The sequence below is a fragment of the Budorcas taxicolor genome, chromosome 17, assembly GCF_023091745.1.
Source record: "Budorcas taxicolor isolate Tak-1 chromosome 17, Takin1.1, whole genome shotgun sequence".
NCBI classification, from domain to species: domain Eukaryota; kingdom Metazoa; phylum Chordata; class Mammalia; order Artiodactyla; family Bovidae; genus Budorcas; species Budorcas taxicolor.
In genome coordinates, this window is record NC_068926.1 from 72806396 (window position 1) to 72819104 (window position 12709).

At 70.2% G+C, this 12709-nt stretch overlaps 1 protein-coding gene across 1 annotated transcript; it reads left to right on the plus strand.

Annotated features, from left to right (window-relative positions):
* Positions 1 to 266: 266 nt before the first annotated feature.
* Positions 267 to 5498, plus strand: TBX1 (T-box transcription factor 1). The gene is made up of 7 exons (XM_052654617.1): positions 267 to 685; positions 2347 to 2448; positions 3004 to 3175; positions 3776 to 3931; positions 4512 to 4579; positions 4658 to 4758; positions 5035 to 5498. Exons 1-7 carry the CDS (start codon positions 267 to 269, stop codon positions 5496 to 5498), a joined length of 1482 nt encoding a protein of 493 aa, XP_052510577.1.
* The last annotated feature ends 7211 nt before the right edge of the window (positions 5499 to 12709 follow it).

Sequence of the window (12709 nt, forward strand, 5' to 3'; positions counted from 1 at the left end):
CCCGGGCGGGCAGCGCCGCGCGGGAGGGCGGCCGGCGGGCGCTCGCGCGCTCGCCCGCCGCCGGGGAGCCGGGCCGGGCGGTCGGGGGCCGGGCGGGGCGGGGGCGGGGAGGGGGCCGGGAGGCCATTGTCTCGGCGGGGGCGGGGGCGCGGGGCGGGGCGGGGCGGGGCGGCTCCGCGGGCGGCGGCGCGGGGCGGCGCGCGCCCGCCACTCGGCCCGGGGCGCGGGGCAGCGCTCACCTCGGCGGGGCGCGCGGCCCGCGGGCCATGATCTCCGCCGTGTCCAGCCCGTGGCTCACGCAGCTCTCGCACTTCTGCGACGTTGCAGCCTTCACGGCCAGCAGCCTGAGCGGCCTGGGGGCGGCAGGGGGCTTCCCGGGCGCCGCGTCGCCCGGCGCCGGCCCGTACGGCGCGCGCGAGCCCCCGCCGCCGCGCTACGAGCCGTGCTCCGCCGCCGCGCCGGGCGCCCCGGGCCCGCCGCACGCCTACCCGTTCGCGCCGGCCGCCGGGGCTGCCAGCAGCGCCGCGGAGCCCGAGGGCCCCGGGTCCAGCTGCGTGGCCGCCGCCAAGGCGCCGGTGAAGAAGAACGCGAAGGTGGCCAGCGTGAGCGTGCAGCTGGAGATGAAGGCGCTGTGGGACGAGTTCAACCAGCTGGGCACCGAGATGATCGTCACCAAGGCCGGCAGGTCAGGGCGCCCCTCCTTGGCCGTGGGCCGCCCCAGCCCGGAGGGGCCGGCGAGTGGGGCGGGGGCAAGGCCGGCTTCTCTGCTCCTGGTCCCGGCTCCCGCGACAGCCGCCTGGGGAACCGGCGGAGGGGGTCAGGGGAGGAGCGTGGGGGCCGGGAGTCCACCCGCCTCCGCGGGACACCCGCGGCCTGAGGCGGGGGCCGGCTCAGTTCTTCCGGGCCTCGCCAACAGGCGGATCCCAACTTTTCAGAGGAGACTCCCGTCTCTGGTTCCCCAGTTCAGTCCACCCAGGCTAGCTGGAGGCGCCGCCGGGCAACGGGACAGTGGGTCGGAACCGCTCTGGGACAGTTAAGACCTCCCCGCACGGGCTGTGTTATGGGGAGGCCGCCACCCCGTTTTCTCAGGCCTACGTCTCTGCTGACAGCGGGGCCTGGCTCTGCTGCTGGGGCTGCCGCCTTCCGTTGGCCTGTTTGTTTGAAGGGCCGGGAGAGAAGGGGAACAAGTTTTGCGATGCAGCCGATGTGACCGGCAGACAAAGGCGGGTGTCTAATGTACACAGGAGACACCAGCTCTGCGTCCGCACGGCCTGGGAGGGCTCAGGGCCTGTTTGCAGAGCCCGCCCGGGGCTCCTCCTGCCCTGTCTCGGCGTCTTCCCCGGGGAGCCCGGGGCCTTCTGCGGGCTCCCCTGCCTGCCCTGGGCGCTCAGCCTCCCACCCAGCCCAGCCAGCACTCTGCAGCCCCCTCTGGCCTGCAGGGGCAGGGGGTAAGGGTGGCTTGTCCAGGAGAGCTGGCGTCAGCCCACCACCCGAGAGGAGGTGCCTGTAAGGCAGCGGCAGGACAGGCGGGTGGGGGCCGGGCGGCACGCTGTCCTCCCAGCCGGCAGCCGGCACCCGGGACTGGACCAGCCGGCGGCCATCGGCCTGAGTTGGGATTGCGTGCAGGACGAGTCGGAGCTCAGGGGACGGGGAGTTCAGGGGACCGCAAGAACAGAGGCCAGGCCAGCCTGGAGTAGCTGTGTCTGGGGAACTTGTCTGCGTCCTTGAGGAAGGTGTGGAGAACCCCAGGACCCGGCTAGAAGCCTCAGGGCCAGGGCTGTGGACTCCGCAGCTCAGCCTCTTGGGGGGGAACCGGGGAAGCAGGCGCAGACTCAGCCGCAAGGCCGCCCGGGACTCCTGGAATCCCTGGGTTAGTCTGCCTTGCTTTCGCTTTGTTCGAGCCGGGAGTTTAGAGCGATGGCTTAGATCAGGCGGTGCGGGGCGGTCCTGCTGAGGGCCCAGGACCCCCGGACTGCTGTTGCTGTGGCCCCCTGGGCTTACCCGGCCCCGGACAGCCGGATCTGTAGTCAGCTAGGTTGGGTCTGCGCGGGTGGAGGTTCAGTAAGAAGCTAGAAGCCGAGGTCAGGGCCTGCAGGCCCAGCTGGCATGCTGAGTTAGCTGTTTCTGTGTTTCTAACCAGAGTTGGGGGGTCGGGGGCAAGGGGCTGTCCCGCTGTCCACTTGCCCTTGGTGGGGCAGGGGCCTTGTCAGGTCGGTTAGGCAGCCGGGTGAGGGGAGATATGACCAGGGCCCCGGCCGGCCGGCGGAGAGGAGGCTGCGTTCTGGGCCGCTGGAAGCGGACGGCCTGCCCTCGCGTCCCGAGCTGACGGGGTCTCGCCGCCCCCAGGCGCATGTTCCCCACCTTCCAAGTGAAGCTGTTCGGCATGGACCCCATGGCTGACTACATGCTGCTCATGGACTTTGTGCCTGTGGACGACAAGCGCTACCGGTGAGAGCCCGGCCCAGCCCGGCGGGCGTTTGTGACCGCTGGCCAACTCTCCGGTCCCGCCAGCCCCCAGCCCCACATCCCCACTCCCAGGAGTTCTGGGGACTGGCCCTGGGGGGGCTCACACATGCTGGGGCTCCCCACCAGCCTTGTCCGTGTCCCTTCCCCCTCCCCCGGGACGCCGGCCCCGGAGCCGGCAGGAAAGGTGGGGTGGCCGGGAGAGATTACGTAGGGCGGGCCTGGCCGCCTGGACAATTAACAGCAATTAATAAAGAGAGCCCGGTCCGCCCTGCGCCCTAGGCCCTGGCGGGCCAGATCCAGGCTCCCCCCTCCCCGCCGCACCGGCTGGCGACTCAGGAGGCTGCAGGCTGGCGGGACCCGCGTGCAGCGAATTGTGGCGCCAGGGCTGGCCGCCTCCCTGCTGGCACTTCCTGCCGCCTGTTTCCTCGAGGCCCCCTGGGCAGCCCCCCGTCCGCCCGTGGGAGCCTCGGGCACCTCGGGCTCCCTGGCCAAGGCCCTCACCCGGCGTGTCGTGGCCCCTGCCCCCCCGCGGCCCAGGTACGCCTTCCACAGCTCGTCCTGGCTGGTGGCCGGGAAGGCAGACCCCGCCACGCCGGGCCGTGTCCACTACCACCCCGACTCGCCGGCCAAGGGGGCCCAGTGGATGAAGCAGATCGTCTCCTTCGACAAGCTCAAGCTGACCAACAACCTGCTGGACGACAACGGGCATGTGAGTGCCCCCGGGCTACTGCCCCGTCCCCCGGCAGGCCGAGGGGGCCCCTGCTGACCCCCGGCAGGCCGAGGGGGCCCCTGCTGACCCCCGGCAGGCCGAGGGGGCCCCTGCTGACCCCCGGCAGGCCGAGGGGGCCCCTGCTGACCCCCGGCAGGCCGAGGGGGCCCCTGCTGACCCCCGGCAGGCCGAGGGGGCCCCTGCTGACCCCCGGCAGGCCGAGGGGGCCCCTGCTGACCCGCGGCAGGCCGAGGGGGTCCCTGCTGACCCGCGCCATGGCAGAGTGCGGATGACGGACGACGAGCCAGGGAGAGCCAGCCCTTGGGTCAGGGGCCTGGGCCTGGGAGAGAGGGCCTCACTGGTCCCTTCACCCCACTGCTGGGCTTTGGCTGGAGGCAAAAGCCTGAAAAGGTTTTCCCTGGAAAGGATGGGGGGCCTTGGGGCGGGGCGGTGGGCAGCAGCCTTTGGAATCTGGCAGTGAGGTTCCTAAGAGGCCGGCCTCCTTGGGAGAGCGCAGGGTTGCGCCGGGTTGTCGGGAGGGAAGTGCGCTGCTCGTCTGGGCCGCCGAGCTGAGCTCGGACCTCACCACCTCTCTTCCAGATCATTCTCAACTCCATGCACAGATACCAGCCGCGCTTCCACGTGGTCTACGTGGACCCACGCAAAGACAGCGAGAAGTACGCGGAGGAGAACTTCAAAACCTTCGTGTTTGAGGAGACGCGCTTCACCGCGGTCACTGCCTACCAGAACCACCGGGTGAGGCCCCGGGCAGCCCGTTCTGCACCCCTGGGAAGGGGTGATTCTCAGTGGCTGCCTGGGGAAACCCAGCCAGGATGGAGCCCACCCCCCGCCCCTACGGCCTCAGAGCCCGTCCCCCCTCACCAGGGCCTCAGACCATCCTCCTCCCCTCTGTGTCCTATCGGGACCAGCCTCCTATCAGGTTGACCCCTCAAGCAGCAACTATCACTGTGGCCTGAAAGTTTGTTTTCCAAACCATTCCGGAAGCTCCCACTGGGGGCCTGATGCGCGGTCTACCCAGATTCCTGGGGGGCCCTCCACTCCAGACCTCAGCGGGTGGGGGGTGGACCTAACTGCATCGCTAGCCCCGCCTGGGGGGCACTTGCGGGTGCTAAAGAGGGGGAGTTCCTCGGCCAGAAGGAGGGCTCCCCAGCCCCGGAGAGGTGCAGCGCCCTGCGGGGGAGGGAGCGGGTGTGCTCCAGCCGTTTCTGGTGGAGAACGGGAATGGGGGAGGCGCACAGGGGAGAGTGGCCGGCGCTCCTCGGCTCCGGGTAAGTCCCGCGGCCCCCAGGGCGAGCCCAGTGCCCGCTTCCCGCAGATCACGCAGCTCAAGATCGCCAGTAACCCCTTCGCCAAAGGCTTCCGAGACTGCGACCCCGAGGACTGGTGAGTGTCCCCCAGGAGAGCGCGAGAACGCGGGCGCCCCGCTGGGCCCCCTGACCCCCGCCCGCCTCCCTCCCGCAGGCCCCGGAACCACCGGCCCGGCGCGCTGCCGCTCATGAGCGCGTTCGCCCGCTCGCGCAACCCCGTGGCCTCCCCCACGCAGCCCAACGGCGCGGAGAAAGGTAGGCCGGGGTCGTGGGATCCGGGCGGCCGCGCCCGGCCTCGCCCGCGCCGCAGGGGCGCTCGCGGCCTTCGCGGCGGTTGCACAAGGACTGCGGCGGCCGGGCAAGCGCGCACTCGCCCGCCGGCCCGACGGCTGCGCCCGCCCGCCCACCCCGCCCCGCCCGCCGGCGGGCGCGGGGCCCTGGGGAGGGCCCGGAGCTGGGCAGGGGCGCCGGGCGGGGACCCGCGCGCTCTCGCCGGCTTCACCGCCGCTCAGCCGTCGGCCCTCCCCGCAGACACGGCCGAGGCCCGGCGAGAGTTCGAGCGCGACGCGGGCGGCCCGGCGGGGCTCGGGGACCCTGCGCACCCGCCGCAGCTGCTGGCGCGGGTGCTCAGCCCCGCGCTGCCCGGGCCCGGGGTCCCGCTGCCCGGCGCGCCCGGAGGCCGGCCCAGCCCCCCGCACCCCGAGCTGCGCCTGGAGGCGCCCGGCGCGTCGGAGCCGCTGCACCACCACCCCTACAAGTACCCGGCCGCCGCCTACGACCACTACCTCGGGGCCAAGAGCCGGCCGGCGCCCTACCCGCTGCCCGGCCTGCGTGGCCACGGCTTCCACGCGCACCCGCACGCGCACCCGCACCACCACCCGGCTGTGAGCCCCGCCGCCGCCGCCGCCGCGGCCGCTGCGGCCGCCGCGGCCGCCAGCATGTACTCGTCGGCCGGGGCCGCGCCGCCGGGCTCCTACGATTACTGCCCCAGATAGTGCGCGCGCCCGCCCGGGGCCCGGGCCACGCGGCCGCGGGGCCGCTCCCCGCCAGCCCCAGGGCGGCCCGAGGACCCCGCTCCCCGGCCCTGGGACCCCCGGGGCGCGCAGCCAGCGCCGAAGTGCGCGCTGCGCGCGGGAAGGAAGTGGTATTTATTGTTCTCGGCGAGGCCGCGACGGCCCCGGCCCGGCTGGCCGCTGCAGCGTGGACGGCCCGAGAACCCCCGTCTGCAGGCGGTGTGGTGTAGATACTTGTAGATATCTGTAGATAAACTGTAGATACCGCGCCGGCGCCGCCTTGATAAACGGTTTCGCCTCTTTTGGAAGCTGCCTGAGTGTCCGTTTCTTTGCGCCGGGTTACATCGCGCGGGGTGTCTGGGGAGAGCCGGACCCGGGGACTCGCGGGCTCCCCGGCCACGCCGGCCGCAGGGCCGGGGGGGTCCCTGCCTCGCGCTCCCAGCCCCGTCCCCGGGAGCCCGCGCGCGGCCCCGCCCCGGCCCTCCCGTCTGCGCGCCCCGCCCCCCGCTCCCACCTCGCGGTCCCCGCGGCCCGAGCTCCTGGTCCCAGGTGTGCATCCGGCCTCGGCCTCGCTGCTGACATTCCTGCCTTGGCGGCTGCCCCTCTGCCTGGGGCCCGGGCCCCGCCCCTGGCCCGTTTTCAGGACCGGTGCCTGTCCTGATTTTCCATGGAGGCTGGGATAACAGTCCTGGTCGAGCAGGATGGACACTGTCCTTTGGGGGCTGGGAAGGGAAGAAGCCCTGGCTCTGATCCGGAAAGACGCGAGAGGCAGCGCTCCAGGCTGTCGCGGCCCGGGCCTGTGTTTTTCCCGTTTGTTGACTCTCTCTGCTGCGAGGGTCCCCATGGGGTGGCCTGAGCAAGAACACAATGACAGTGGTCATGAGTCATCCTGAAACCTGCGTGGGAAGCGTTTTTCCCAGGCCAGGTGCCGTGGGGCCTCGCCCCATCAGCGCCACACCGGACCTTTGGTGCGGTCCCTTCCTGAGTCCAGGCAGGAAGAGCCGACAGCAGGTCAGCATCCAGGCTGCTGGCCCGGCCGTGAGAGGGACGGGAAGTGCTAGCAGCCGGGGCCCCATCCCCCTTCCGGGCCTGACCCGCTGCGTCTGTGGGCCTGGGCCACCTCGGGGCACGGCTGGGCGTTTCTGACGTCTGCCCTCCGCCGACCCTTTCTTTCCGGACGTGGCCGGCAGGAGCCGTTCTCCCGTCCCTCTAGGCCGGGACGTGGTGGCCACAGCTGCTGAGGAGCCAGCAGTGGAGCCAGGGCCCCCAGATCCTCGCGGCACCTGGCACAGGGGCACCTGGCGCTGGCCGTGAAGACTCCCGCAGCGTCTGCCTGAGTGGCCAGCAGGCTCGGGGGACAGAGCTTCAGGAACCCAGCCCTCGGCGCCACCCCAGGGGCTCCACCCTGGTGGACAGTGTGCCCCCAACCCCAGGTCTGCCTCTGAGCGAGCCAGCTGTGCCCCTGGCTTCCTCACTTGGGGCCATAAATCCAGCCAGCCCTCCTCATCCCGGGAGGAGAGACACGCCGCGGTTTGCTCTGCCCAGCCGGTCTCCGCGTGGCGCTCTGGCCTCCCACGCCCTGTCCAGACCAGGGAGAACCGCAGGTGCAGAAATCTCTGTTTTGGGTTTGTTCAGACGTGAAGTGAGGGCACGTGTTCCCTGGTGCCCAGCGTTGGCAGATGAGAGGCGCCTCCCGAGACCGCCCCCTCCCCAGACTAGAGGCAGGGTTGCTGTGCCCACCGCGGGGCGTGCCCATACCAAGCAGGACGGAATAAAGGTGGACGCCGGGCCCCCACCAGCCGTGTTCAAGAGCCGGGCACCCACGGCTGGGCTCCGCAGATGCTCGCTCGCCCTGGGGCGTGACCCCGGCCCCCAGAGGTGTGTTTTCTTCCACTGCACCCGCGGATGAGTTGTTCTGGCTGAGACCTTGTCACAGGCTGGCTGCGAGCCGGGGGCCCCCGCCGGCCACTGCAGACCTATGTCCGGACTCATGCGAGGGGCGCTCACTTATTCTCGGGTGGCTGCTGGGCTGTGCTGGGCCCCCCACGTTGCAGTCACCCTGCCTCTCATCCTGGGGCCGGGGGGAGGCCTGGCTCAGGTCCCCAGGCCTCTGAAGGGCACTTGGGCCTCTCGGTCACTCGTCCCCAGGCGCAGGCACCTCCCTGGAACAGGCCGTTTCCCCCCTCACCCCCTGGCCCCTGTTTCCCACTACAGCCCTTCTCTGGGAGGGGGCTGGGGTCCTCCTCGGGGGCTCCCTCCCAGCTGTCGGACACCCCCAGCATCCTCCCTGTATCCCCGCTGGCCCAGAGACCCTGTTCCGGCCCCGTCTATGTCTCCAGGGCCAGGAAGGACCTCTCAGAGACCTGGTCCAGGGGCTCCGGACCCTTCAGGGCCGAAGTTCTTCGAACCTCGACGCCCACCGTGTGAAGGAAGTAAAGGCAGGTGGGGAGGGAAGAGCCCTCGGAGGCCGAGCACCCGGCGTGTGGGGACCACGTCCTGCGGCGGGCGGCTCCCTGGTCCTGCCGCCTCCTGGGGTGTTTAGGAACCGCCTGCCCTGGCCCAACAGTTGCGGTTCCAGTGACTCACCCGGCACCCCTTCACCTGGGTCCCCAGAGGCCCGCTGTAGGAGCCCTGAGACGGCGCTGCCCTGACCCCACCGCGTGAGGACGCGAGGCAAGACCCTCTCAGTAGTGAGGCCCTAGGGGAGGTCCCTCTGGTGGCTGTGCTCTGGGTCGGGGGCTGGCAATGTGGCCTCCCAGGGAGGCCTCGGTGGTGCAGCCTCTGGACAACGGAGGTCTCTTGGGGTCCGCAGGCCCGTCCCTGGGGCCGGGGAGGCCCCCAGAGTGCGTGGGCAACATTGTGGGGGAACGTGAGGCAGGTCTGCTGCAGATGAAAGCCGTGTGCAGGCCGCTGGGGAAGATGGGCCCAGAGCTGCTTCGCGGACTGAAGCGGTGATCCCAGGGAGGCAGGAGAGTGGCCCAGCTGGGCTGGGTGCGGGGGCATCTGGGTCTGCAGCCGGGGACTCGGTTTCCTTTCTGTATGACTGGGGAGGGGGTGCGTGGGGTGAGTCTCCGCCTCAATCTCCCGTGAGGTTCTGCGGGTCCCGGGGTGGAGCCTCCGACCAAGCCTGGCCCCGAGAGCGGCCTCCCAGGCGGGAGCAGCCGGGGTGGGTGTGGGGCTGCTCTGCCCGCCACGCGCTCTGTGTTCAGAGAAGCACCGCTGGCGCCTCTGACGCAGTTCCCTTTCCTGCTTGTTGTTCTTCAGACCAGGTGGGTTTGCGAGATGGAACTGGGCTCTTGGAGTCTCCACTCAACTGGGGCCAGGTCTGCGTGTGGGAGTCGGCAGAACCAAAGGGGCTCTGATGAGCGCAGCCCACTTTGGGGAGCTTAGGTCTTAGTAGCAGTGATTAAACGATCTTCTTAATTATAAAGGGGAATGTTGACATCCCTTTTCCATCAGCTCTTGATCACAGGGAGCACACGCCCAACCCCTCCTCCCAGCCCCACCACCGTGCCCCGCCCCCGGCCGGGCCACGGACAGCCAGGTGCTCCTGTGGCACGGCCCCGGACACCAGCAGTCCTGAGGTGTCATCGCCAATGTCTAGGGCCTCAGCCTGCCTCAGCAGCACCACCTGGAGCCTCGTTTTCTCGTGCTTGTGCGTGGTGGGCTGGGCCCCTGCTCTGCGGTGCCCTCTCTCCTGGAAGACACCCCCCCCCCCCGCCCCCGCACTGGCCCCTCCAGGACGCTGACCCTCCCGGCTCCTCCTCATCATCCTGGCCTCAACTCCTTTCCCTTTCGTCCTACTTCTGAACACAGCCTCTATCCCGGATGCACCGCACAGGTTCTTCCCCAGGACGATGAGGGCCTCGTGCAGGGCAGGGCCGGCACGCCTCCCCACGGCCCGGGATGCACTCGGGCCTTCCCTGAGCAGGCTGTGTGCCACGGGCAGGCAGGCGGTCCATGGTGGGGAAGCCTAGTTCACTGGGCCCTCCCACATGCCTCAACCCTGGGATGCCCTGTGCCCACGGGCCACCTGGCCGTCGGGTCCTGGCTGCAGGAGCCCCACAGGCCGTGTGCCCTTGACCAGCCTGGTTCAGGTGACTGGGCACCCAGAGGCCACCTCCCCGCCCTGAGGGGGCGCTGGGGGCTCAGGGTCCCAGCTGTGTCTGCAGCATAAATGGGAGCTGCCACGTGTGTGCAAGCGGCCTCCCTCCTGGTAACAGCGAGTGGGGCTTCTTAACGCGAGAAGGGAATCAGGCGGCTTCCCTGAGACGCAGCTGGCCAGATCTGGGGGCTCTAGGGCGGCCATTCCCTGGGAGAGCCTGCGGGGCCCTGGGCTGCCAGCTGCACCCCTGCCCAAGAGCCTCTCAGTGAGGGGGGGACATGGCTGCAAGGGCCACAGGCCTCCAGGCTGCCCTCTGAGTGAGGAGGCTGACTCCCACCATCCACACTGGGGCCCCGCCCCGCCCCGCCCACCCCACCCCACCCCCACCCCCACCCCCACCCCCACCCCCACCCCACCCCACCTCACCTCACTCTCCACGCACCCGTATGGTACCCACTTACCCACCATCCACCCCCGACCCCCCTGTAACCCCCCAACCCCTGCCCCTGTGGTCCTCACCCCTCTACCCACCCCCCCCCGTGACCCTCTGTGCCCCCTTGTGCCAGCGAGAAGCCTCTGGCCATTGAAGGTGAAGCCCCATCTCCGTGGGGTGGCTGAGTGGGGGCCACGGGCCCCACACAGGCTGCTGCCCCATGCCGCCGGACCAGAGGCACTCCTGGAGAGCTGACCCCTCCCCGAGCAGGCGGGTGGTCCTGGGGCTGGGGGTCCCAGCACGCTTCCTCTCCGTGGCCCGGATGGGCAGGCCCTGTGACTTTGGTGGCCAGCTGGGAGGGTGCCCTCAGCGAGGGGGCCGGGACGCTGTCGGCACCTGCTTGGGGAGAGCTGGGAGCTGTGCCCACCTGTGTTCTCCCTCGGGGGCTGGTCCTCCACGCTGCAGGTGGGCTGCAGGCGGGGGCCCTGGCGTCCTGGCCGCCCAGCGTTGTGGATGCTGGGAAGGGGCCTGGTCTGGGGTGGGCTAGACACCCGTTCCCGCGCCGACAGGGCAGGCTCACCCTGGGAAGCTGGCCCGGGCCTGCTCTCTGCTCCTGGGTCCCTCCAGTGGTCAGCGGCTGCCGTGCAAGTGTGCCACCCCCGGGAGCAAGCTCCCAGAAGACAGAGGTCCTGTCACATGCACACCCGGAAAGTAACTGAGGGTGAGCACAGAGACCGGATCAGACCACAGCAAGGAGCAGCTCACACCCACGAGGGCGCTGTCGATGGCAGCAGCCAGCAGAAGACAGTCAGCGCTGGCGGGACACAGAGCCGGGCAGCGGGCACAGCTGGTGGACAGAACCCCACGCCCGGTGTGGGCCCAGGAGGGCTGGGAGCGGGCCCCGAGCCCACACGTGTCCACCCAGGCTCAGGGCAGCCCCGCCCTCGAGCGGCGGGAGCCGCACCCCCATGGACGGCTCATCAGGGGTTGGAACGGCTCAGCCGATGAATGAACAGAAGACCCGGTCTGTCCACACGGGGGATGAAAAGGAAGGGCGTCCTGGTGCCACGAGGGCCACAGCACGGATGAGCCCCGAGGATCGGACGCCTGGTGAAGTGCCAGACACAGGAGGACAGACCCTGCACGAGGCCCCGGGGGCGTGAGATTCACAGAATGGAGTAGATGGTGGGGACCGGGGCGGGGGACGGGGACGGGGCAGAGCGTCAGCTTGGGAAGACGGAAAGCTCCGGAGCTGTGCGTGCTGACCGTTGCAGGACCCCGTGTGGGTCCCCGATGCTGCCAAGCCATGCGCCGAACACCAGCCAAGATGGCAGTGACTTTTAAGTGTGTTTATGTATGTTTAACGATTTATAACCCCTGGATCACCCGCAGTCTATTGAAACGTTACTCCTCTCGAATTGGTCCAGTCAGCCCTCGCACGCGAGCACAGTCGTGCCCGACTCTCCCGCAACCTCATGGTCTGCAGCCTGGCAGGCTCCTCAGTCCATGGGACTCCAGGCGAGAACACTGGGATGGGTTGCCATGCCCTCCTCCAGGGTATCTTCCCGACCCAGGGATCGAACCTGCGTCTCCTGCATCGGCAGGCGGGTTCTTTACCACTGCGCCACCTGGGAAGCCCCAAGTCAGGCCTCATGTGTCTGCAAACCGACAGTGTTTCCCAGGGTAGTTTCGTTTGGAGACGCCTGGTGGTTGTCACCCTAGGCGGCTGGAGGCCAGCCCGCTGCGGGCACAGGAATCTTGGGGGCACAGGGTCGGGGTCAGCTCACAGTGTGGCCCAACGTCCTGAGCCCCGTGGCCTGCCTGGCATGCAGCTGGCACGCAGCTGGATGGGCGCATGTCCCTCCTGTGGGAGCTCCCCTCTTGGCTGTGTGCCCACCAGGCCGGGTCCACCCGGCCCCCCACCCCAAGCCCTCCAGTGCCCAGGGGCCCAGACTCGCCATGAGGCAGGCCATCCAGTTGTGGGCTCCAGCGGGGTGTGGGCTCAGGACCCCCAGGAGAGGGCCCCTCCGAAAGCCCGAGCCTGGACAGTTCTGTGGGCTCTGGAGCAGAAGGCCCCTGTGGGGCAGGCCTGGGGGGACCCTGAGAAAGGCCCCGAGACCACCAGAAAGGTCGCTAAAGCATCACAGAGCCTGTGCCGACCCCTGACCCTGACCCTAGGAGCAGGGGGTCCTGCTGACCCCGCCCCCTCCTGGCCCGCCCAGCGTCTTCCCCCGTGTGGGGCTCCCACCCTCGACCCTCGGGGCCAGGCCGGGGGAGGGGGGTGGGCAGAGTGGCACCTCCAGCCCCACGGTGTCCTCAGAGAGTTTCTGCGCTCGAGCACTGCACGTGCCCAGAAGACAGCAGTATCCGCCAGGATGGGGGGTAGCCGTGCTCTGGGGAGAGCGGGGCCAGGACAGGCTCGGGAGGGCCAGGCCCAGTGCTCAGGGCTGCACACGGCCAGGCCGGGCGGGAGGGGGCCTCGGGGCACATCTACCACGAGGGATGGACAGGCAGACAGGGACGCGCCCCGTGGGGGTCCCTCCTCCACAGGGCCCAGGCCAGATGAGGGGCACAGTGGCATGGATGGCTGGGCACCGTGTCCATACCCAGCCTGGGAGAGGTGGCGCTGGACGCCGGGAGGGACAGGGCAGAGGC

What these genes read in the sequence shown, in the direction of transcription:
- TBX1 (XM_052654617.1), top strand. Translation starts at nt 267, where the DNA reads ATGATCTCCGCCGTGTCCAGCCCGTGGCTCACGCAGCTCTCGCACTTC. An exon ending in GTGGACGACAAGCGCTACCG is followed by an intron (nt 2,449 to 3,003) that starts GTGAGAGCCCGG and finishes CCCGCGGCCCAG; the next exon opens with GTACGCCTTCCACAGCTCGT. An exon ending in CTGCCTACCAGAACCACCGG is followed by an intron (nt 3,932 to 4,511) that starts GTGAGGCCCCGG and finishes CGCTTCCCGCAG; the next exon opens with ATCACGCAGCTCAAGATCGC.